The sequence below is a fragment of the Rhodnius prolixus genome, unplaced genomic scaffold, assembly GCF_049639745.1.
Source record: "Rhodnius prolixus isolate KJV_2025 unplaced genomic scaffold, Rpr scaffold_8, whole genome shotgun sequence".
Lineage (NCBI taxonomy): Eukaryota > Metazoa > Arthropoda > Insecta > Hemiptera > Reduviidae > Rhodnius > Rhodnius prolixus.
In genome coordinates this window covers 6,143,093-6,168,821 of record NW_027411593.1, presented here as the reverse complement: position 1 = coordinate 6,168,821, position 25,729 = coordinate 6,143,093, and the positions used below count along the sequence as shown (strand labels likewise).

Below are 25,729 nucleotides of genomic sequence, written 5' to 3'. Positions count from 1 at the left end.
GCCAAAATCTAGAATCGATTCCCAGACCACAACATACAACATATGTTAGCTCTGCGGTACTTCAACTATCATGGTGGCATGCTAATCTAAACCAATTGAGCTCATAGTGAGTCTGCTCAAAGCAGGCGTAGAAAATGCTCAAATTATCTGTGAAAAAGAAGTAACGATGATAGAATTGTTACTCCAAGAGTTTACGGCACTATGAAGCTATCCAATTATAACAAAGAGGCCACGATTGGTAAAAGAAGGGCCCTTGAGGAATCTTAAATACAATCTAGAGATTGAGTGCTCCAGACACTTTGGCAGTAGGAAATCTGAGATGACAAAAAGTACCACATTGGTGATAACATGTTTTCTTTGAAAGAAACATCACATTCTAGAATGGAGAATAATAAATTCGTAAAGTATGCATACCCAATGTGTTACAGCATCTATGATTCACATTCTGGCTTTTAAAAAACCTTATAAGGCTGATGTGAGTTCTTTAAAAAAAAAGCACACTAAGGTCTATATTAGGACCAAGTGAATCTTCTGCATTTAAGGCCAAAATTTTCCTTAATCTTCTGCGTCCCCAAATGCACATTATGAGCTAAATTACCATTAATTTCTCTTCCTTGCGTGAGCGTGCTTGTTTAAATTTCGCAAAGCCAGTACTTTGAAATCTACTATCTACAATCTACATTATTGAAGAAACGACACAGTTGCCTGCTAGGCTCAGTCTAATAGCCTAGAAGCTAGCTAATGCCTAAAAGTTTTATTTTATTGTATAGTAATTATTTTATGAACTTTTTTCCCTTATTAGGCGCTACATCTACTACAACTTCAATAGCTTCGGAAGCTAATCAGCGCTCTTAAATGCAATTAAAAGACTGAAGCAAGAGTATGCTGTGTTCAAAATCTGCAACAAAATTAAAAAGTGCATTAATTAACCCATTCAACAGACGGGCTAAATATTGATTACTTAAATAAAATAACCCTTGAATGTCTCTGTTAGTATTGTTTTATATTAAGAATAAGTAATAGTGATCGAATTGAATTTTATGATCTCAGTGATATAAAGGCAACTTTAGAATCTTACAGATCCATAGGTCTCCATGTTGGCAGTGAAGTTAAACATTCCGTTCACAATCATATCTCGGCAAGTCATCTCTTGGACAATGTACAAGGATGATTTCAAAGACTTTGAAAATCGTTGCCATGGTACACTGTAGAACATCAAGTGTAAATCTTCGTTCTGTTAAAGCATACAATTAACAAAAATTAGCTCGGTCTGTCAGATAAATTGCTTTGATTATTACTGAGTGTGTTTCTAGTTGAAGGAAGTGTACTTTGCCAAGTTTAATTATAAGGAGATTCGTTAATTAGTATGCAGGAATTAAGAGAGTATTGTTAAGATTTATTTTAACAATAATTAAATCATAAGTCCACAACGTCTAGTTGCTTACCAAATCTGTGATAGTCTGTCCAGCTTTGCATATAGCCGTAATGTTCGCAAGTTCTGTCATAGCCACAGAAAGGGTACCCAACAAAATGCCTGGTTTTTCATTCCCCTAGGAAGCAAGTTTACTGGAATTTATGTTTTTGGAAGTAATTAAATTTTATTATTTTTAAACAGAAAAGATACATACAAGTGTAATCACTAGAGCGGACATTCCCAAAATTACACCTCCTGCAAAAAAGGTAGCGAAAACGGGTCCTCTTGTCAAAATATTTACTAATCTGTTAAACCTGCGCAAAAAAAAAATTGATATAAACCACTTTAAATAAAAATGGAAATCATACCCAGTAAACATGAATACATAACAACAATTAAGGAATCTTTTTAATTCTGGCTCGGCTATAATGGACGCTATTATAACCAGTGTAGCAATGTTGCTGCGAGAGGGAATCCATCAATTACACAATCCTATTATTCGCTTAGAAATAATTTTACCTCAAAGTTGCCCAGCTTAGCTTACGACATGTCAGTTTAGAAACTACTGATAAAATAATAATATGAATTTGATTGATATAAAATTGAAAGACCAACCTTAAAATCTGCAGATGATGTTGAATATTCTGGCGGAAACAAAATTCTAGACATTCCATGTAGGCTGCATTTTCATAAAGAATATCTTTTTTTAACTGATTTTCGGAAGTAGGCACTCTCCTTCTATACATGGAAATAGCCCGTTTCTCCAGATTCCTAACAGACATGATGAGCCGTTCCAATTGTATGATAACATGCAAAGTGCAAGTGAAGTAACAACAGCTGGCCGATGCCAGGATTACAATAACAATATGAGCACAAATGCATTCACCATAGAATGCTATGTAAAAGTTCAAACTGTCATGTGTGTCAAGCGGATGCCATATTGGAACCGGCAATGCCAAGTTAATTCCAGAATCAGTGAAGGTTTTCAAGTTACCTGAAGCAAGTATAGAATCAACCCAAGGACCAATCACTACGACGAAAAGTCCGGCAACTAAGTTCATAGAGGGCAGTATCAGTTTAAGTTTTCTTTTTATAGCTTCGTATTTCCGCTTCATGTTCGACTCTTCATCGCTTACTTCCTCATCTTCGTACGTATATACACCCTGGCCTATTATTTTGTGACTTATACACAATTCATATCTTACTGAGTTTGTCATGAAGATAAAAGATAAGAAGAGAAACATAATAAAGCCAAAATGTACGGTATGAATGACAATTAAGAAATCTTGGGGTTGCGATTTAATAACTGTAATAGCTATAATTGCTAAGTGAAAGATCAATGTAACTACATAAATTACAAACTGCAATAAATGGATTCCTGCTGCAAGAGGTGATTTCAGACTTGGATAAAATAATGAAACTTTTAGTAAATGGTTATATTCATCTATGATGCATTTCTCTGCAACTTCATCTGAATATCTGTCGAAGTGCTGAATTAAAGAGCGTATTCTCTGCATGATTACCTCGCTATTTACTAACCTAGACTGAGATGCTTCTAACAAATTATTTATGTACATATGTAAAAGGATTTGAGTAGAAAAAAATCGATGTATTGTGATTATTATAATTGGCCCTAAATACATTCCAATTTAGTTAAATTATAACAGTAGCCCTATTATTACCCTCCATAAATAGTTAAAATATGAAATATTCGTAATACATCGAATTTATATAAAAAAAAATAATTTAACAAAAAAGTAACACTTATTCGTGGCACATCTGCTGACCCTATTTTCTACAAATAATATATATCCTACAATAATTCTTATTTTGATACATCCCAGGCGAAAAATGGTATGAGAAATGTATGAACATCTTGCGGGCAAGTAATTCGTAAAGCATGCATACCCAATGTGTTGCAGCATCTGCATTTATGATCATATTCTGACTTTTAAAAACCTTATTAGGCTGATTTGAATTTTGTAAGAAATGCCCAACAGGTCTTATCTTCTTGGAAGTGTAGAATTTTATTATTTATAAACAGAAAAGATACGTACAACTGTAACCTCTAGAGCGGACATTCCCAAAAATTATATCTCCTGCATAAAAAGATCGCTAAAACGGATCCTCTTGCCAATATATTTACTAATCTGTTAAGCCTAAAAATAAATTATATTTTTGATAAAAAAACTTAAAAATTAAAATGTTATCCAAAAAACAATGAACACGTTTCAGTGATTAAGGAAGTTGTTTAATTATTGCTCGGCCCTAACAGTCTCAATTATAATAATGTATAATATAATTATAACTTAATAGCCATATCGCTACTATTTAATTCGAAAATAAATTCTATTTTCAGAGAGGGTTGCAGTTTAAATCCGAATCTCCTTGCCATAGCCTGAGGTTTTTAATTAAGCGACAGGATGTATTAAAGATGATTAAATTTCACTTCGGCTGGAAGAAGCTGCATTTTAATATTTTTAAATTACCTTTAAATATTCGATTCAAAATAAGTTAATGGCCTATATATTTAACCTAGTACAGCTGTACAAAATGCCCGTTAATTTCGTAGAAGAATATTGTACAGATGACTATCACAGTCTTCGATAAGATAACCTTAAACTGTCAAAAATCTCTTAAAAAGGCAAGGAACATCACTAACTTCGAGATCCACTAAGAATTGGGATTATTTCTGTTCCAACATAGGGTGAAGGGACCAGTAATTGACTGGGCACCAGTAATTGACATACCAGAAATAAACTGGTATTATAAGGGATATGAGCCGTTTTTAGTGGTGATTCTTTCAATTTCGTTATTGAGAAGCCTTTGGGCAGCAGTTCCAGAAAAATATTAATTATTGGAATGTTCCTTGGTATCAGTGGAAGGTTATTTATGTTAAAAGTTCAAAATCAAGGAAAAAACAAGCCGTTGCTAAGGAGGATTGATAAGAATTTTTTCTTATTTTTCGTTTATTTGTTCGTATATTCGTGTGGTTATCAATGTTCTGTTATAATTAGTATTACTTGTAGATTTCATTTATGTAGTTTTTTTTTTTAATTATAAGAAGCATTGAGGATTAAAATGGGGCTGTCAATCACTGGTCCTTGAAACGGCAATTAGCCCAGTAATTGACATGTATGTCAATTACTAGTCCTGCAGCTTTTTTGTTTGAGACTAGTGATTGACTTCCTGGGAAAATGATAAGATAGGTTGGTAAATTTTATTATAATTAAAAATTCAATACATTGTAAAATAAAATCATTGATAAAAATCGGCAACATAAAATAAATAGTAAAACTTCCAACAAAATATGTTTAAATTAATGCATTAGCAAATGTACGCCTTATTTCAAGAGGGCATGCAGAATGATTATTATGTAGAGAACAACAATGTATGAACAACAAACTGGAATAATCGTGATCGCCGAACAGCTTCCGAGGCCTACGTGATTTATAAAAACGACGCCCACTTATCGGAGTTGGAAAATCTCTCATTCTCCCTCAGTTTTGGGTCCTTGCCACATGCCAAAGAAGAAAGGGAGGAAATGGCTGAACCATAGAATTCCATCAAATAAAACAGCCAGGGGAAAAATGAAGCTCCCTCAAGAGAAGTACCAGGTGCGAAATCAAACATACGTGGAGAGTTGGTGACTTTGTGATGTTACACATTAATAACATAAAAAAGATGGTAAGATCTATTGTATTTACCAATTGACATGTTGACCGAAGACGAATATATAGCATCCCATAGGCTAAATAGGCTAAACTGTATTAAAAAAAAATGAAATCGGTATGAAAATCATTTTTAATTCCCAAAGTCGTGAAGGTTGGATCGCCCTTTACTACTTTATGGAGAACGTTACCAATTTAATAAAACCGTTGATGTGTGAGGTTTTCAAATGGCTTGTGATTTCAAGTGGCTAATTATCAATTACATAAGATATATTATGATGTTCATTTCCTATGTATTCCGAAAGAATATTTTGTTTTTTCATTCATTTTTTCTTTTATGGTGTGCCTATTTTAATAACACATATTTTTGTCAATTGGTTACCTAGTTATGTGAATTTGTATTTGTAGGGATGTGTATTTTAATACCTATCCTTTCCAAGTAAAAGAGTCAATAACAGATATATATTTTTTAATCTAGTTGTTTTTTCATCTAGCTGTTATAAGTGCAAATGCTTACAACCTGTGGCGGGACGCGATGAACGTGCACACAATGTATATACATGTGCCCAAGAGGTAACTCAGTAATAATAAACAATAAAATACTGAATAGATGCAGAAAGTAAGAATGAATTACATTCAGATAGTTTGGTTTCGAAGCAAATGACACTGGCAGCACAGATTGTGGAAAATATTAACGAAGCGCTCCAAAAGAAGGGAAGCGTAGGAGAAATTTGGTTCACTAGAAAGCACCAACAACTCGAACCCAAAGACGCGTAGATGCCATCGGTAGCAGCGTTATAGGCGGAATGAATGAAACAAGGATGTGACCACATAGTCTAATCGGAAGTAGAGAGGGTAGTTTGGTAAAGTAAGAACCAAAAAAGTTCCCAAAAAAAGGTTTAAGTAACAAAATATTTAGCGGAAACTTGAAAGGATAAGAGAGCGGAAGAGTTGAGAGAAAGAGATAAAAGCGAGCCGACAGACATTGTGTACGATCTAACAAGCATTTTAGCTAATATCTCCTTGGTACTATTGAAAGTAAGGGCTGTTCTTCAAATTACCTGTCTTGGTTTGGACTTAATTAAAATTGTCCGGTAGGACAGTTGTGTAAGGGTTGATCGTCAAAAACTGCATAAAAAAGGGTAAAGTTGAAAAAATATTAGATTATTTTGGTTTGCCCATTTAAAAACTGATTGTAATTAATTATGAATAAGACTAATTTTTGTTATAAATCCAATTGAAAAAGTGATTTAAGTGATTTATTTAGATTTAAAAGTGATTTTGAATGCATACCTTATGTCGTTTCATGAATATATTTGTATGTCAATTACTGGTCCCACCCCATGTCAAACACTGGTTCCACCGAAAATTCGGTATGTCAATTACTGGGTCATTGACATACTTCCAAAAAAAATCATTTTTGGTTGACATAAAGATCGAATTTACTGCTTTTAAAATATTAATAAAATAAAATACATCCTACTGGAGCGGTACAATTTTATAACCTACACCTGGAGCCAAAATAACGGAAGTTATTTCTATCTTAAACACGAATTTTTTCTTAAGCAGTCAATTACTGGTCCCTTCACCCTAATACTTTGGGGAAAAAAAGAAGTATAGCCCAGGTTAGGGACCCTGGGTACATTATGCCTAAATGAAACTTTCAACCCTTTAATTACGTAACTAACTATTAGACACGAGCATTCGTTTTTTTATCCTGTAGGATTCTGCTTTATACGAAAGCTGGGTCTGTAGAGTTTTTTTTTTCGAAGGGATTTGATCAGTGTTCTATCGTAGCTCTGTTACCTAGGTTATTCATTTTTGCTGGCCCGAATTTCTATCTATTTTGTTCGTCGCTTATGATAGAGAAATATATGTAAATGCCTCTTTGGACTAAATCATCCCAAACTCATCCCCCACTATCAAATTATAAATATATTTTCTGAATTCAGAAAAGAAAATAAATGTTAGAATGAAGGTTTATGAGAAATTTGGGACGTCCGTATTTTCTTCGTTACAAAAAAGATCTTTTAGGAAACGATAACTTCGCTAAGTAATAACTGAAGGGATTAATAATTAATGTAGAAAAGTCAAAGTTAATTTTTGTGTTTAATAAACTGTGATATAATAAGTAGATTATTATAAAATGAAACTAACCTTAAAATCAGTTGATGGTGTTTGATATTCTGTCGCAAACAATACTCCAAACATTTTATGAATTCCACATTTTCATAAAGAATATCTTTTACTAATTGATTTACGGCAGCGTGGGGCACTTTCTTTTTGTACAGCAAAATAGCACGTTTTTCCAGATTCTGAACAGAAATGATGAGCCGTTCCAGTTGGATAATATTATACAGAGTACAAGTGAAATAACTACAGCTGGCCGATGCCAGTATTACAATAATCACGCAAGCACTGAGAAATTGCCCTAGAAAAGCTATGTAAAAGTTCATTCCACAGTTTGTTTCAAACGGATACCATGATGGAATTGGCAGTGCTATATTAATCCCAGAATCCGTTTGGGTTAAATTATCTGGGCTATGTTTCGAATCAATCCAAGGTCCAATCACTACAACGAAAAATCCAGCTACTATATTCATTGAAGGTAAAATGATTTTCAATTTCTTTAAGATCGATAAATATTTCTGCTTCACTTTTACCTCTTCATCGATTTCTTCTTCATCTTCATATGTAAACACTCCTTCGCCCAACATTTTAGCAAAAAAACAAATTTTGTATCTTACTCTGTTGGACATGAATATAAAAGTAAGAAACAATAGCATTATAAAACCAAAATGGGCTGTATTAATGGAAATCAAGAATTCACTGGGTTCAGCTTTAATTATTGTAACCGTGAAAATTGCAATGTGAAAGGACAGAACAACAACATAAATTATGAACTGCAATAAATGTATGCCAGCTGCAAGAGGTGATTTTAGATTGGGATAAAATAATGAGAATTTCAGTAAATGATAAAATTCATCCATGAGGAATTTCTCTGCAACTTCATCTGAATATCTATCGTAGTGCTGAAGTAAAGAGCGTATGCGCTGCATTGTTACTTTGCTATTTACTAACCTAGACTGTGATACGTCAAACAAGTTATGTATTATTTAGGTACATACGTAACAGTATTTGATTTATAAAAAAAAATCTATAGGTAGTGATTACTATAATTGGTGTCATGTACATTCCCATTTAGTTAAATTACAATAGTTATTATTTAATATGAATAGATTAATTCCGATTGATTTCCTATCTGGCTTGGAGCTCTCCGACCTTCAAGGACAAAGCCTCTTGGACGGTAGCCGAGCGGTTAGAGGCGAGACCTGCAAAGGTAATATGTATTGTGGTACTGGGTTCGATCCCGGTTTTAGGCCTTGGATTTTATTTAAAGGTTAATAAAAGAAATTCAGTAAAGTATGTTTGCTAGTCGCCTCCATCCATGACACCTAATTGGTAGTTGGACGTAAATCCCGCCTGAAAAATAGGCGATTACTTTACTATAATTTAAAGCCAAATTCAGTCTAAATAGAGTTTTAATAAGGTTTTCATTAAACCCTTATAATATCCTTACTTAATAATAACCTTATAATATCTGTTTATTATTGATATTTTAAATTAAATAATATGAAACTAAATGATTGTTGCTGTTATATTCTTATTTAATAAAAAGTTAATATAAAATGGAAGTATTCACATATTTTTTCAAGCGGTGCTTAATTTCAAATTATCACATATGTATCATCGACGGGGGGGGGGGGCGTTATCAATGCCGTTTGATGATTTAAAAGAAAATCTAGAAATTGCATTATTTACATACTCTAGTAACTGGAAGACCATTGACTGCAGAATTAATCCGTCAAGGCCGTGGGGCTACAAGGAAAATTGTAGGCCGCTGCAGGCTCAGACAACACATGCATCGCATGGCCTTTGTAGGAAACGGCACTGCACTCTGAGTTCTGTGAGTGCGAGGGGCTTTGTCTGGCTAAGGATGTTACTTCTCGGGGAGGAAAAGCCAAGGCCTGAGGAGCTTTACCCAAGAGTCGCTCTCCAGAATTAACAGTATGATTGAACGGACGGGTCTGGAGGGCAAGCTCTAGAGTAGGGGAGCCACAATAGATCCAAAGGGTCGCAGTGGCGTAGGCCTTAAGAGGTGCCCTATTAGAATCTTATCTTATCTTAACTGTATACCAAGAAAACAGTGAATTTGAACTGTGATAAAATAATGGAATTTTTAGTCAACGATTATAATTCATCCATGATGCATTTCTCTGATTTTATCAGTCATATAGCTGAAATAGAAAATATATTTTTGCATAATGTTAAGCAAAGTGCTGAACTAAATTATTCATTTTACAAGAATTTATTCATTCATGCATAATCATGTCTTTCTACCGTCTAATAAAAAAATGTTATACTGTACCGCCTAGCTGTATGAGTAACGAGAATTTATATATTATGTACATATGTAACCAACTTGCAATATAGCTTGGTTATTATTATAATTGTACATTAAATATGTTATAGTATTGGCACAGACTTTCCTGTAATTATAGTTCATGAATAGTTGAGTAATCTTCATCCACTATTTCTTGACAGTCGTTCTATCTTGTCCTTTTCGTGTCCTGAAGAACCTAAATAGCTTTGCATACGTAATATACTGTAATTGATCAAAATATTGGTAACAAAATTATTTAAAAGAACGAATACCAATGCCTAGATACGTTCCTACTTAACTATCCCATCCCTACCTCGACGTAGTGCGCTACCTTGGTTTCTACTAGGGCAGTTGGCTTACAAGTAACTTACATACGAATCCCAAAAGACAACAACTAAACAAAAGGTACAGGCAAACTAAGACGTATGATCGGACCTAAATCTAAACTAAGCACACCTTAACAAACTAACCCACTACAGGACTTAATTTAAACCCATCTGGACATACAGAGCTCAACTAAATCCACCAATATCTCCCGTATGCAATCCTCTCAATCAAAAGTCCTCCGCCGTATTGTTAATGCTCCCTACTATGTCTCTAACCTCCACCCTTTCTTGATCTAAATATCCCCCCTTTGTCACCGAATCTAACCACCCAAAATGCCTACAATTTCCATTGAAACCTATCCAGTCAATCCAATTTCAATAGCTCGAACTCTTTGCTCTATAATCCACCCTGATAATCCACCTCGACTTCTAAAACAACTTTGGCTGAGTGATCTCATATCCTAGACAATTTCATCTTAAAGCATCTATAATAAGTAAACCTATAGTAAGGCTGATGCGCTCATATCTGAAACATTCTTCTTACAAATTTAGTAATGAAAACACAATCTACACGCAAATATCCTGGGTTCGAATGCAGCTGCTGCTCCATCGATTGTTTCTCTTCCTAGAAGTTTCTTACAGCTCACACAGTCCGGGGGTGAAAAGTATTATCCGGTAACGAGAGAATACTGTCCGGAGCCCAGCAATGCACCAGAAAAAGCACCGGGGTACCTAAGACTTCAGGTAATGGCGCGCCATAAATTAAATGGTGTACCAATAAATCTACTTAGAATTTCAAATTTGCCTTCTAACTTCTTTCTTTCATTTTGTATGTACAATTTTATTATTCTATTTTAAGAAATACTACTAAATAAAAAGTAGACTTTTATATTGAAAGTTTTAAATCGAGTTCAGTTTATCCAAGAATAATTCTTTATATTCCAGACAGTAAATCTTCAAAGGTACTTACCGCCGTTTTGGTTTGAACATAATTTTTTTCAAGTTTTATTTGGTATTTCCTTTTAAATTTTCTCTTCTTCTCTTATAACTTATAACTTATAAGAGAATGTTGCTTTTATTTAAATACTTATTTTGTAGCACTCATAATCAGGGCCGGATTTTCCTATAGGCTCACTAGGCTTCAGCCTAGGGCCTCAAGATCAAGAGGGGCCTACATTCAAATTGTTAGCAAAATTAAAATTACACTATTCTAAAAAAAGTACCAATAACAACATGTTTCATTTAACATATTGATATGTGTCACAGTAGTGATGTATTTTATTATCTCTCATGTGGAAATAGCCTAGGGCCTCTTTTCATCTAAATCCGGCCCTGCTCATAATTATGGATTAATTCTAAGTTATTATTTTTAGCAGAAATTACATCTGGATTTGCACAGGTAATAATACTTCATGTTTAAAGAAATCATTATTTTAGTAATTAAATTTTTCACCTACACAAGAAATATTTCGTGGGTCAAACAGTGCAATTGTAGTAGTATAACGCCTAATTTTGAATCAATTAGTGAACAGGAAGTTACCTTATCACAGCACGAATTGTTTTCTTCAATTGTCAGTATATCCGGAAATTCTTTTTATTGTGAATAAATTCTTTCATTGTTTCCGTCATCTTCTAATCGCTTTCATTTTTATTAAGTTTTAATACATTTAAGAAGTCCTCGGGGAACAGTTAGAGTAAATTTCCCTTTTAAGGTGACATTGCAGTTTGATGCTTTACATTTTAACATTTGGAGAACAGAAAATAAAATAAATAAACTAAATAAATTTGTGAAAAGTGAGGGGGATATTAGGGCTAAAATAAAAGAAAAAAACAAAGAAGAAAGAAAATAAGAACAAAATGGACGGAGATTATGGTTGGAACACATATATCTCTCTCTGTCTGTATAAAGGACGTGTTAGCTCCTTTTATCATCCTTTTGTACATATAAACACAGTCTTTATCCCTGTCATGTTGGTAAGACTACTTTCCTGTACTGCAGCTTCTAAAAGTTTCCAAACTAAACAAAGCTTGAGTTTACTACATACAATATACTATATAGTATGTAAGCTATGCTTAAAGTCCATGTAAATAACAATGTCCTTCCCAAACTTTCCAAGCTAACAATAGCCTTAACATTATCTCTTATTTCTATCGTGTAACACATACTTAGCTAACTAATTTTAGGATAAGGAACTCCATGACCTATACACTGTCATTTATCGTTCACATTAATAAAGAACGGATTCTGTCTTTATGCTGAAAAAAAAAATATACGCATTAATCTAATTCATTTTCAGCTGATTAATCCCAGACCGTCGATTTTTTCTTCAAATTGGGAAATTTGGGGAAAACATTTTAGGCTGCTGCGTCTAATCCTATAATCATCTCCACCGCCTTCTTTCTTTTTAATTTAAGGCGCATCAACATCTGAGGTCGTTGGCGCCCGGGGAGCTTCTTTTTTTTAGTGCACTGCCGGCTTCCGGATATCACAAACAACCGGTAACGGACAGCCAGCTGTAAGAAGCTAGGGAAGAGAAAAATCAACCTTATTAACATCATACAAAACTAGAAAGAACAATACTGAAAAGTGGCACCTTAACTAGCCTATCCCAGAAAATACTCTTGAGTTCAATTATCCTGTAAAATTATTAGGTTCGCAGTGCGGATATCTATAATATTATTTTCAAAAGTACGAAACCGGTCAGACACAATAAATATGAAAGAAAGAAAGAAAATAAATTTATTATCCTGGGACTATTGGTCCCCTTAGAATAAATACATGTACAGTTTGGAGGCCCTATTGGTTTGGCTTGATATTTATATTGACAAAGGTAAGAATTAAAATTAAGGAAATAAATGCAAATATGAATATATAGGCTTCGTGACCGTAAATTATTAATCTAAGGATTCAAGATTGTCGAGGGGAATCGGTCCAAATAAAGAACAACTCGTCTTTTTGCCAACGTTTCGACAAATATATTGTCTTCAATAACTCGTGTTTCTGTAACTCGACCAACCCGCATAGCCACGCGCCCTGAAGAAGACAATATATTTGTCGAAACGTTGGGTAAAAAGATGAGTTGTTTTTTATTTGGACCGATTCCCTAGCCAATCTTGAATCCTTAGTGAAATAAACGCATTCAATTATTATTTCGGAGGAAGCTGGGTAGAAAGGAGATAATTGAACAGAAGGGATTTGATGGTGGAAAAGGTAGGAGCATGGCGGACAGATGATGGTAAGGAGTTCCAGAGAGAGGTAGCGCGAATTAGGAGAAAGATTTGTCAAAGGATGAAGTACGGTGTGAGGGAATATAGAGATCAGAGGATCAGAGATCTAGTATTACGAGAAAATGTGCTACAAGGGATAAAATCAAAGATGTGTACAGATCTACATTTATAAAATTGGTTCACAAAGATTAAAAGAAAACCTTGAAGCACATATCACAAAATTTGAACTTACAGCACCTGTTTTTCACTTTTCCGTATTCATAGGACCACAAAAGATATTTTAGGTCAAATCTTAAAAATCGAAATTCATCATGAATACATTACCTTCTTTTTCTAATGAAAGAAGAATGAGAGAGAGAGAGTATTAAAAGGAAAAACAGTTTTCAAAGTTACTGGAAAATTGAAAAAAATGTGAATATAATTCAAGAATTAATTCTCATTTGAATCTTTTGAAACAACTTGAAAAAAAAAAAAAAATTGTAGGCTTTCTGTTGCAAATGAAGTAGAAATTTTACAAATGGTTGCGAACTACAATCTTGGAGTAGATGGGGGAGTGATTACGGGAATAAAAAGCCCAATTGCTTTTATTTTACCATCCCATTTTTTATACGAGGGTTGGTTGGATATCTTAATTGGGAGAAATAACCCAGGAGTTTAGAATTTCGAGAGAAAGAGAGAGACAAAATGGAAATAAAGGAAGCAAAGAAGAAAAAGTTTTTGGTAAACTTTTTAGGTAAAGTAATTTAGTTAAAGGTTCCATGTCCTGTATAACACCTTCATCGGCATTTCTGCCCTTCATACATTTTATACAAGGGACAATGCTAACCTAATTTAAAAACTTTATAATTAAAAGCTTCTCTCTTTTCATTAATTAATTCTAATTTTTCATGTATTCATCAAAAATGGGGAAAAAAAGCTTATTTAAAACGGTTAAGTTTTTATTATTATTTGATTAACTTCTCTTAATTCTCGTAATTAAGAATTACTTAGAAGGAAGTATTGTCTTCCATACTTAGAATAAATATTCTATGTAATTGTCAGACTCATTTTCTAGTAAAACTATACAAAAAAAAAAAAGTGAAAAACCCATTCATAAAACTCTCAAGTCTAAAAAACCAGGAGGTAGGAGTATGATTTTTGGGTTTTATAAAACCTAGGGCAAGTTAACTTCACCGCAGCTGTGAGCCTGATCCGCCAAATAGATCAGGATGAACAATGAGGTTGCAATCTATTTCTCCACTGTAAGAAGTCCATAGAAGATGGCTCCTACATAGTTAGAAAGAAAAAAAAAAAAATGCTTAACTTATGAAAAAGAGATCTATCAGCTAAAAATAAAGTTGGGAAATTTGAAGCAATTATAAAATAGTAGCATCTCTTATAATAAAATAGACAAAATGACATCTTTATCTTACTTTAAATGTAGTACTCTTCCGATTACCTAAGTCCAGGGGTCGGCAACCTATTTTAAGTAGAGAGCCATTTCTCCTTAAATAATTTTAATAAATCTTACCAAGAGCCGCAAGGATGATAGTGTAAACAAACTCTGTAGATCATTTGTATTCACAAATTATTATTTTATGATATTCAATAACATTTAAATGTTTTATATGTTATTTTTACAAGTTGCAAAGTAAATAAACAAATAAATAATAACTAAACGAATGAAAGGGCGGCAGTATTACAATATATAAACAAGTACTTTATTTTAATGTTGTATAATTCTATTCAATTTCGAACCTATCACATTTAAAATTATTTTTGAAAAAATATCTTTAATAAACGGAATTTTCATTTGTTTCAATAAAATTAAACTATACAATATACGAGTATTTAGGGCAGGCTGAAGAGCCACACAATTTGGATAAAAGAGCCGCATGCGGCTCGCGAGCCGCGGGTTGCCGACCCCTGACCTAAGTCTAACGTGGACTTAGGCTTCCCTGACAGTTCCTATCCAAGTATCTCTGTACCCAGAGCAAAGTGGTGCTTAACTATACTCTTTTTTTTCCAATGGAAACTTCAACTTGTGCTCCCCAACGGTTAGACACTTAGTTGAATTTGTCTCCATTCGATCACTCTGATTTTAAACTAACACAAACTATAATTTCGTTTGGTGTAATTAAATTTGCTACAGCTCTACTTCCTTGGAGTTAACCAGTTAAGCGCGTTTGACGTGTATACACGTTGTGAAAAATATAAAATTGCCATTAACTTTAAAAACTCGAAATTTTAATAAAATACAATAAGAATATTATTTGGTGGGGATGTTTCCTTTATCTTACCAATAGAACTGTCAAGTATTTTATACGGAGGGGGGTGGAGGGAGCCAGCCAAATGATAATTGGTTGGTACATGTTTGGTCTCCGCATTAGAGATTGGGGAATTACCTCACACAAATAGAAGCTCTCAAACCTTGTGCAATGCCCGTTTTTTACCTTAGATAGAGATTCAGACCTCCAGTACGAGCATGATTTCATTTTGCACAGAATTCAAAGCTCTTTTCTTCCTTGTAAAAGCTCTTACGTCCATAGTTAACTAGGCAATGCATACGTGAAGCTGTGCTAGATTTTGAAATGCATAGAATGTCTGTAATCTCAAGCCCCAGAAATTGCAGAAAAAGTCGCTTGCAGTGACTATTATGACTATTGTAAACTTTTGGTTGTTTTGCCCTGCGTTCGACGTGTATATACACGTCATTGTCTGATTTTAATTCCGCACACTGTGGGGAGTTTTTTTAAAACTAAATTCCACTGGTTTAACTGGTTAAGATCTTTTTTTCGTGACCATTTCAAAAACGTTTTGTAACATGATCGCTATAATGAAAACGGTTAAAAAAATCGGACCATGGTTTACGTTAACTTTTTTCCTGGTTTATTCTGAAGTAAACTTTAGTTTAGCATAATCGTAAATTCTGAAAGTACGCTGTACGAAATGGTGCTTAACTGTACTCAATCCTTTTCAATAGAAACTTAACTTGTGCTCCTCAACGGTTAGACACTTTGTTAATTGAATTTGTTTTAAATTATTAATTTTATTTGGAAGTTTAACGTTCAGGCATTAGATTATCTCTTCGCATTACCTGCGCTATTGTAGTTATGCGTAGTTCGAAGATGATTTGCGCTTTGTTCTTGTAATAATTGCAAAAAGAGAAAGTTATTGGCACCAAAGAGGTTTTGGATGCACAATACAGTCGCCATGGTAGTAGAATTATCAGTTAGTCGAAGTTGTCAAGTTCTGTACTAGATATAGATGGAACTAATTTAGTTTAGGCCCTGCTAAAGTTACTCTAAATGCTGCACATGTTGCCGTGTGCACACTTCCGTCAGGATGTGTGACAGTTTTAGTGTTTGCCACCAGAGTGGGACTCTGCTTCGACTCTGTTTCATTCATGAAACTTGTTTCTCTATAAAGTACGAGTAATTCTTGTAGATCGGCGGGGAGTGTCAATGTAGTTGTGCTTTAACTAACTCGATTGATAACTCTCATCCTCCCTAATCCGTTCAACTTGTTAGCCGAGTTTCCTTCCCTTCTTTCGCCGCCTCAAACATCCTGTTTATTAAACCCGGGCAAGATTTCACTAAAATAAAGACAGACTTAGATCTAACTCCGACCCAGCGCCAGTATCAAGTCACCTTTCTGTAATTAAGACAATATTTCTTAACTCATTGAATCTGTGACCCTCTCTCAAAAAAATGCCTTACTGATTTGTTACAACTAAAGGATTTCTCAAATAATCAATAATTTCATAATCATTAAACTAAAGCAATCATCCACCTGAGTTTCTTTTACCAAAATCGATGAAATATACGTTGTATCTTCAAATATAGATTCGACGGGGGTGGGCCAGCAAGCCTAGACAGACCTCCACAACCCAGGGAATCTATTGCGGCAGAGGGTTTTTTTTTTTTTATGAATAAGTCGTTAAAAGTAAAAAAATATTTTAAAAAACTACCTCAATTGATACTTTTTTTAAATTTTTAGTTCGTATCAACATGAAACTTGCGGTAATAAGGCCGCAAATATACTTAAATGATACTTTTAAACAGAAGCATAACCTCTATCATCTGTCTCCTAGAATAGGGGAGTCAGACTCCACTAAAATACAGACCATTAGAAGCAACAGGCAAGATACACGCGGGCAACATCACATTTACGAAGTTGATTAGATAGTAGGTATGATTCATAACATCACAACCCAGAATGCTTTAGAAATCTAGACGAACTGGAAGACAATTCAGAGTTTTCTCTTGAATTATACCACCCATTTTCCAAATGAAGGCTACCCTTTATGTTTATTTTAGCCCTGGCCACAAAAGTAGAAATCTAGACGAACTGGAAGTCAATTCGGTGATTTTTCTGTTCTAATTTAACTTACACATACCAAAAAAGGGCTACCCTTTGTGTTTGTTTTGGCTTTGGTCTTAAAACCAGATAACAGTGACAAAACAAGTGGAAATCTGGACGAACTGGAACCCAATTCGGTGTTTTTCCGTTGTAATTTACCTTCTACTTTCCAAAAGAAGGCCACCCAGTTTAAATATTTTAGCTTTGGCCTTAAAACTAGATAACTGGGACAAAACAAGTGGAAATCTGGACGAACTGGAACCCAATTCGGTGTTTTTCCGTTGTAATTTACCTTCTACTTTCCAAAAGAAGGCCACCCAGTTTAAATATTTTAGCTTTGGCCTTAAAACTAGATAACTGGGACAAAACAAGTGGAAATCTGGACGAACTGGAACCCAATTCGGTGTTTTTCCGTTGTAATTTACCTTCTACTTTCCAAAAGAAGGCCACCCAGTTTAAATATTTTAGCTTTGGCCTTAAAACTAGAAAACTGGGACAAAACAAGTAGAAATTTGGACGAACTGAGACCCAATTCGATACTTTTCCGTTGTAATTTACCTTACACTTTCCAAAATAAGGCCACCCAGTTTAGATATTTTAGCTTTGGCCTTAAAACTAGATAACAGAGACAAAACAAGTGGAAATCTGGACGAACTGGAACCCAAGTCGGTGTTTTTCCGTTGTAATTTACCTTCTACTTTCCAAAATAAGGCCATCGTGTTTAAATACTTTAGCTTTGGCCTTAAAACTAGATTTTTTTTTTATTTTTTTTTGGCATTGGCTTTCGCCATACAGCCAGCAACTAGAAGCTATGTACGACTACACATGCACAACTATTTCTACATCAGTACATATTTACCCTACTATACCCATGTACACCTGGATAGGCCATTCTTTTGTCACTAGAATATCACTCACTCTCCATTCTTACTTATAAATACATTCGCTTCACACATTCATCATTCTACTATATACCGCTATTAAAACTAGATAAACAGAGAAAAAACAAGTAGAAATCTAGTCGAAGTGGAACCCATTTTGATATGTTTTCGTTGTAATTTACCTTACACATTCCAAAAGAGGGCTACCCTTTGTTTTTGCTTTAGCTTTGGTCTTAAAACTAGATAACAGTGACAAAACAAGTAGAAATCTATACGAACTGGAACCCAATTCGTTATTCGGTTAAGTGGACTAGCTACTTCTTCAGGGATCTTAGTGTCCCTGCGGGTAACGCAGCTTAACAACACATATAGCACCCAATACTGTCACCGCTAACAATGACACAAAATCCATAGAGCCCATAAGTAGATAATGTGTACATCCAATTGGATTTAGGGAGCCACATGACATACTTAGCTCAGCCAAATCCAGGCAGAAGGAAGGGTGACACTGGCACCAGATTTTCCCCATTGTGTTAGCTGTTTTTTCTTACCTAAGGTGAGATTAAGAATACGTAAATGGTGGAGGAGGATACTCTATTTCATGGAAGGAGAGAGGCCGCCAGGTGATTATCCTAACATTAGGAATGCCTGCTGTTCTAGGATATCTTGAACTTACCAGGTATTGAATTATCTCAGCAGGAAATTGCAAAAAAAAAAATGTTACAACTGTGAGCGTAGAAATTTAGCAATAAAATCAATCAAGCATTAAAGTTCTCGTTCAAAAATTATTGCCAGACTTAAATCGGCTCATTGTTTCAATAGATTTTATAAATACGTTTTCGTTACCTTTTATTATTTAAAATAGAATTTACACGGGAACCTTTAAATTCATACCATTTATTTTTATTGTAAAACTTAGTTTCGAAAATAGGACTTAATCCCATTGTACTTTTTCTAAGCTAGAGTTTTAGAATGGGAACTTACGCATTCTAGTTTTTTCCGCTACAACTAAACATTCTAAGCTTTGTAGTACAGCCTATAGAGTGAGCACTTCTAACGCTGCTTTAAGTAAAAAATTGGAAATATCTTTCCTCTTATTTTTTACAATAATTTAGTGAATACTTTCAAATATTATCACTGCAATAAATAAAAATAATCGCCAATTTTCTCAGAAAGATTGGTCCGAACACTAAATTTATTACCGGCGTATTTAGTATTAAAAATGAATATAACATATTAAAGAGTATTATCAAATATTAAATAGTTATAAATAAATCATTATATTATTAAGTTATAAATGGTAATAAAAGAAGAAATTGTATTTAGTATGAAAAGAAAAGAAATAAATAAATTAAAAGAACCAATTTGGAAATGTATGATATAATAGTAATAAAGTTCTCTGTTAATACGAGGAAGCCAAGTCTGGAGAATAGGGGGATGTGAAACGAGTTGGAATCCTATTTCCATTAATTTTGCGACCACAACTGCTGAGGTGTGATGGAAAAGGACTTTTTTGGTGGGCCAATCGTGGGCGTTTTTCTTGCAGCTCGGTTTTCAAACGGTCCAATAACGATGAATAATATGCACGTGTAATAGTTTTACCCTTTTCCAGATAGTCGATGAGGATTATTCCTTGCGAATCCCAAAAGACAGTCGCCATAATCTTTCCGGCCGAAGGAACGGTCTTCGCCTTTTTTGGCGCAGATTCCCCCCTTGGTAACCCATTGTTTAGATTGTTCTTTGGTCTCAGGAGTGTAGTGATGTATCCATGTTTCATCCACAGTGACGAAACGACGCTTAAAGTACTGCGGATTCTTCTGGAACAGCTGCAAACCGTCCTTGCTACACTTCACACGATTTCGTTTTTGGTCAAGCGTGAGTAATCGCGGCACACCCATCTTGCGGATAGCTTTGTCATGTCCAAATGTTAATGCAAAATATTATGTACCCGTTCATTCGAGATGCCCACAGCACTAGCAATCTCACGCACCTTCACTCTTCTGTCATCCATCACCATATCATGGATTTTATCAATGATTTCTGGAGTAGTAACCTCAACAGGGCGTCCAGAACGTTCAGCGTCACTTGTGCCCATATGGCCACTCCGAAAATTTTGAAACCACTTATAAACTGTTCTAATCGAAGGTGCAGAGTCACCATAATGTTTATCAAGCTTCTCTTTAGTCTCCTGAGGCGTTTTGCCTTTCATAAAGTAGTGTTTAATCAACACACGAAATTCTTTTTCGTCCATTTTTTGAAAATCACTCGACTTCCTGGAATAAAACGAATGCCAAACACAAAGAAATAGACCGATCTGGCTGAAACTTGGTGTGTGTTCTTCCAAGAGATGCTACTAACTAAACATAACCTCGATACGCGTCAGTAGTGCTATCTCTCTGACTTTGCACGGACTTTTCAAACGACCCTCGTATGACTGTATAACGGTTAATCGCCAAGAAATGCTATGAGAATAAATGTATTATATATTAAATTGTATTTAAGGATATTATTGAGCATTAAATGGATATAATTAATACTTTTAGTCAACTATTATAATAAATATTTTGGGAAAAGACATTTAATTTTATGCGAAAAAGAGTAGAGCACTCTCATTATAAATAAAATATATAAAACTCCTAGATTTGAGAATAAATTAATTCATAAATAATAAATTAATTTATGGGAATGAGAATCTTAAATAAGTTGAGCGAGCGTAGCTGACAAGTGCTGCCGCCAGTGAGAAACTAATAAGTAATCATTTTCAACGCTAGAATGCGCCCCAATGAACAAAACTGTAAATACTTATAGACAGAGATGGGCACTGATTAAAAATACAAATTTAATTGAACTATAATTTTAACTCCCCCGAATTAATTTAATTTCAATCGTTAATCAAATTGATTTAATCATTCACTATATTACTTTTCAAATAATGGTTCCGGGACCACGTTTTGGCGAGACCAAAACCTTTCTCAGTATCTCTAACAAAAACCTTTTGTTCTAGACTTAGACTTCACAAGCATACGTACTCACTAAACTAAGATAGAAACAAAATCAAAAATTTTACTATCTCTTACTAATGATAAGGAAAGCGGAAGCGATCGAATCGAATTTTCGATATCGACACAGGAAGGATCCGCTTTGAGATCTCCAGGGCCCAAACCAGTGGTTTTTTTTTTTTTTTTTTTTTACAAATTTGTAGGTGTGCGTGTGGTCAAAATACCCCCAAAACGAAAAATGCATTATCTAATTTAAAATTTAGCTTAGTTTTTATTCAAATATTAGATTTAATTTGGATTGAAATTAGCCAACCGGAAAAGCCTCTTCACTGAATCGATTGTTATCCCGGTTTTATGGGATTTTTTTCCTAGAAATCACTCTTTCACTTTCCCTGAACATTAGGCGTACTAGTTGCATTATATAGACATTTAGTTGGAACATTTTCCGAAGAGGAATTCATAAAAGGACTCTTTAAAATGAGAGAGAGTGAGATAAATAAATGTAACATTCTTCTAAGTGCCATTCCAGTCAAATGTACGGCCATAACATCTATAAAATATAATATTAAAACGAGTTAAAAGTTAACTGGAGTTCAAAATTTTGAAGAGAATTAGCCGATCACATTATGGAATATGTTTACAGTAAGCTAGCGATTATATCGAGAATCGATTTATTTTTTTAAACTTTGTTTACACACTGTAGTACAAGTAGGAATGTTACATTTATAACAATCGTTTATTCCAAGCAACTTTATTTATTTAGGAGGAGCTAAATAAGGTTTTCTAAATATCCATTTTAAATATTTTAAGGCTTTACAACCTTTTAAGTATTTGATATCAAATTTCTAACCAAACTTCCAAAAAGAAAGAAAATCAATTTACCGGTAGTGCAAGTTTTAAGAAAGAAATGGACGGGGCGTGATTACACTAGAGGTGGGCGTGACGTACTAGAGGTGGGCATGACACGCCCACAGTCTGCAACCGTACTGCACTGTGATTGGCCACTACTTTAAACTTAATAATTTCATTGAAATAATTAATTTAAAATGTTCTTTCCAACATTTTTCCCATAGGTATTAGATAAACTTTCGATTTAAGCAAGAGAAAAAATTCCCTGTAAAAATACGATAAATAATATTTCTTTTGGGATAATACTTCATGTTTTACACAATTATCGTTAACAGAAACAAAAAAGTTGAGAATTTGTTTTGTTTAATCGTGAAATAAGTAAAAGAGAAATGAGCACATTGTTGACTTGTAAGCCGCCATTAAATAGGCTGTAACCTTACTTTATACTCCATCAGGTGGAGAACTCTAGCGACAATTTCTGTAAACATATATGCAGTATCTACATTCACATTTAACCATTTTAGACTTAGGTATATATTACAATCTTATACTCATATTCAACCATGTTGACGACTCACTAGACTTATTCCGGATATCTTATACTCACATTTAACCGTGCTGACGACTCACTAGACTTATATAGGACTATCTTACACTCAAATTTAACCATGCTGGCGACTCATTAGACTTAAATTAGACTATCATTATATATAACCTATTTATGTATTAGTCTATTATTTTGTCTATATATTACACATCTCCTTGTTAGTGAAGTGAGTAATTTGAGCTACTTCTTCTTTACCATTGCTATTCTACTATGGTGGAACATCGTTTTGGAGGACGTTCCTAGTCTAGAAAGATCCCACGTTGTTCAGTTAATTTGTGAGTAATTGTTTTAGTTTTATGCATACATTACAGTAGATCTCACATTATGTTACATCGAACCAACCTTGGATTTACTTGCCACTTATTAAAAGTAGGCGAATATTACTTTAATGTATAATCAGAATAACAAATAATACGAAATACAATCATTTTTATGAAGTGGTACAATTTAGCATGATGTACTACCAAGTGGTACGCAAGCCAAAGGTTGAAACACTGGTTTATTAATGTACGTACGAAGTTTACAAAAAATAAAAATAAATAAAATAATAATAATTGGAATCATTTTCGAGAAAATGAAGAATTCGGTGAAGACGGAAAATGTGATTATAAGCATTGCTTTCTCTAATTGGTAGAAAGAAAAAATTAAAAATAGATATGATCTAATTAAACTATTCTATTTCAGTTGCTTTTTCAAACATGATGTAATCGAGCAAGTATGTGCTTGCATTGAAACAAAACAAAAAATTCAAGGAGGGGGCGATAATTAAAGTGAGAGAGAAAAAAAAAGTATCATCAGTAAAATTGATGATAAAACATGCCACATGAATAAAATCAGCAAAGTCTAATTATCATTGAATATAGAAGAGGGAAAGGGGATAGTCTTATTTCATTATGAAACAGTGATTTAATGCTGAGAACAGATTCTGTTTGGCTGAATGTGTGAAACAAACAGAAATTATTTTTTAAAAAAACAAAAAGAAAGAAAAATGGTGCTTACATCCGGTTTGTAGCATTGCCGAATATTTACCAGATGGTATAATTAATTAAGAAATAAGTAAAACGAATTGGGAACATTCTATCATATGTTAGATGTATTGCCTTCTGTTTCCCGGCCGTAAAATGTGATTCTAATAGAGGGGTTAAGATGTAACGTTTTTCTCTGTGTATATCTTTTACTTTTTCTAAAGGGAAATATTACGATCGTGAAGATTTTCAACGTTACACTTCCAAAAGAAAAGCCCCACCAAAAAAAAAAAAAGGAAATTTGGGGAAACCTCACATAAATATTATGCTTGTGTAGTCAATTTTTTTCTTTTTTTTCCTAGACACCAACAGAAGAATAGAATAGAATAGAAAGCTTTATTACACATTTTACAAAAAGAGAAAATTACATATAAACAATAAACTAATAGCTATTGCTAGGCATGGTTGTATACCGTCAGCCTAGAGTTCATCTTAAAACTTGAGAAAAAAAAAATAAAATAAAATAACTTACTTGCTAAAGTAAAACAAAGCAGAAGTAAACAAGTCCTGTTGTAAAGCGAGCGGCCATATGTACATAATATTATGAATTAAAAAACAAAATCCTACGTATTGTATTCACTTATAAGGAACATCCTGTACTTATAAGCCGAAACATAAAAGCAAAACAACTCTGTCCAATTTCCACTATTCAGTAAATTAATAATTTCTGCCTGGCTTAGTGCCTTCTTCCCCAGCCACCTAATTCTATATTCCTGTAAAACAGGGCATTTCCCTAAATAATGGCACATGTCCTCACGTTCTCCTAAGTTACAGAGGGTACATGACCACTGTTCCTCCGAACGCATTACATTATAATTTAAGTTAACTAGCTGCCCTCTTAGCTTGAAAATGACCTTCATAAGACCGAAACTGTTAGTATCGGATATGTAGTGACCCTCTCCAAGATCAGCAACCAGATGTTTATATAACGAATGGAAGCTCGAATATTGCAACACCAACAGAAGACAAAGCAAATAAAGTTTAAGTTATACCGTAGGGACACAGGAATAGAGAAATCAAAGAGTGCAGACACTCTTGGGAATAAAGTGAATGGAATTATCTAGTATCGGAGATCACGAGGTAAACGTAGTTTTAGACGTCGTGGTGGATTATGAGGATGGGCTAATGGGGAAAGAGTTCGAGCTGTTGAACTAGGGATGGCAAGATAGGCTTATGTGTGAAATTGAGGAATCGTGAATGGATAGATATGGTGATAAAAGGGATATTAGGGAAGGGATTAGCTATGGGGTTAGCATACTGGACTCCCACGCGGAGGTCCCGGGTTCGAATCCAGCAGCTGACCCTTAGATTTTCTCTTCCTAGGAGCTTCTTACAGCTCACTGTCCGGTGATGGACAGTGTTGTCTGTAATGAGAGAACACTGTCCGGAGGCCGGCAGTGCACTGAAAAAAGCTCCGGGCGCCAATAACCTTAGATGTTGACGCGCCTTAAATCATAAAATAAAAAAAGGGATATTAAGGAAGCATTAATAATACAGCGGAGGACTTCTGATTGAAAGGATTGGATGCTTCTTTATTTAATAATGTTTTTTTAAGAAAATGGTTCAAAAGAATTCATACAAAATTGAGTTCACCAGTTTGAGCAGGGTTTTCCGGCAAAATAAATCATAATTACACTTTAATTCTCAACAGTCTTCGAAAAAGCGGCCATTTAAAAAAAAAAGAAGTTCTTAATATTCCTTAATCTAAGGATTCAAGATTGGCCAGGAATCGGTCAAATAAAAAAATAAACAACTCGTCTTTTTGTCAACGTTTCGACAAATATATTGTCTTCTTCAGGGCGTGGCTATACGTGTTTTTTTTCTGTAACTCAAACAACCCACATAGCTACGCCCTGAAGAAGACAATATATTTGTGGAAACGTTGGCAAAAAGACTGTCTTGTTTTATTATTTGACCGATTCCTCGCCAATCTTTGAATCCTTA

The 25,729-nt window shown here is 34.2% G+C and overlaps 1 protein-coding gene across 3 annotated transcripts; it reads right to left on the bottom strand.

The window, feature by feature from the left end:
• Positions 1-85: 85 nt before the first annotated feature.
• On the bottom strand, positions 86-8,160 carry LOC141450767 (odorant receptor 46a-like). Of its 3 annotated transcripts, XM_074121550.1 has the most exons (7): positions 7,243-7,382; positions 3,472-3,573; positions 2,030-2,185; positions 1,629-1,728; positions 1,446-1,550; positions 1,079-1,234; positions 86-898 (listed from the first exon to the last, which is right to left on the bottom strand). In XM_074121550.1, the coding sequence occupies exons 3-7, from the start codon at positions 2,158-2,160 to the stop codon at positions 839-841; spliced, it is 552 nt and encodes a 183-aa protein (XP_073977651.1). In that variant the 5' UTR covers positions 2,161-2,185; positions 3,472-3,573; positions 7,243-7,382; the 3' UTR covers positions 86-838. The 3 variants fall into 3 exon arrangements, with proteins under 3 accessions (XP_073977651.1, XP_073977650.1, XP_073977649.1); XM_074121549.1 differs by lacking the exons at positions 2,030-2,185; positions 3,472-3,573 and having other exon boundaries at positions 7,243-8,160; XM_074121548.1 differs by lacking the exons at positions 3,472-3,573; positions 7,243-7,382 and having other exon boundaries at positions 2,030-3,066.
• Positions 8,161-25,729: the final 17,569 nt, after the last annotated feature.

Coding starts and splice junctions, on each gene's coding strand:
- LOC141450767 (XM_074121548.1), bottom strand. CDS start 3,057: ATGTATTTAGGGCCAATTATAATAATCACAATACATCGATTTTTTTCT. Junction 1,551..1,628: donor CCGCTCTAGTGATTACACTT/GTATGTATCTTT, acceptor CTTGCTTCCTAG/GGGAATGAAAAACCAGGCAT. Junction 899..1,078: donor ACATGGAGACCTATGGATCT/GTAAGATTCTAA, acceptor ATTTTGTTGCAG/ATTTTGAACACAGCATACTC.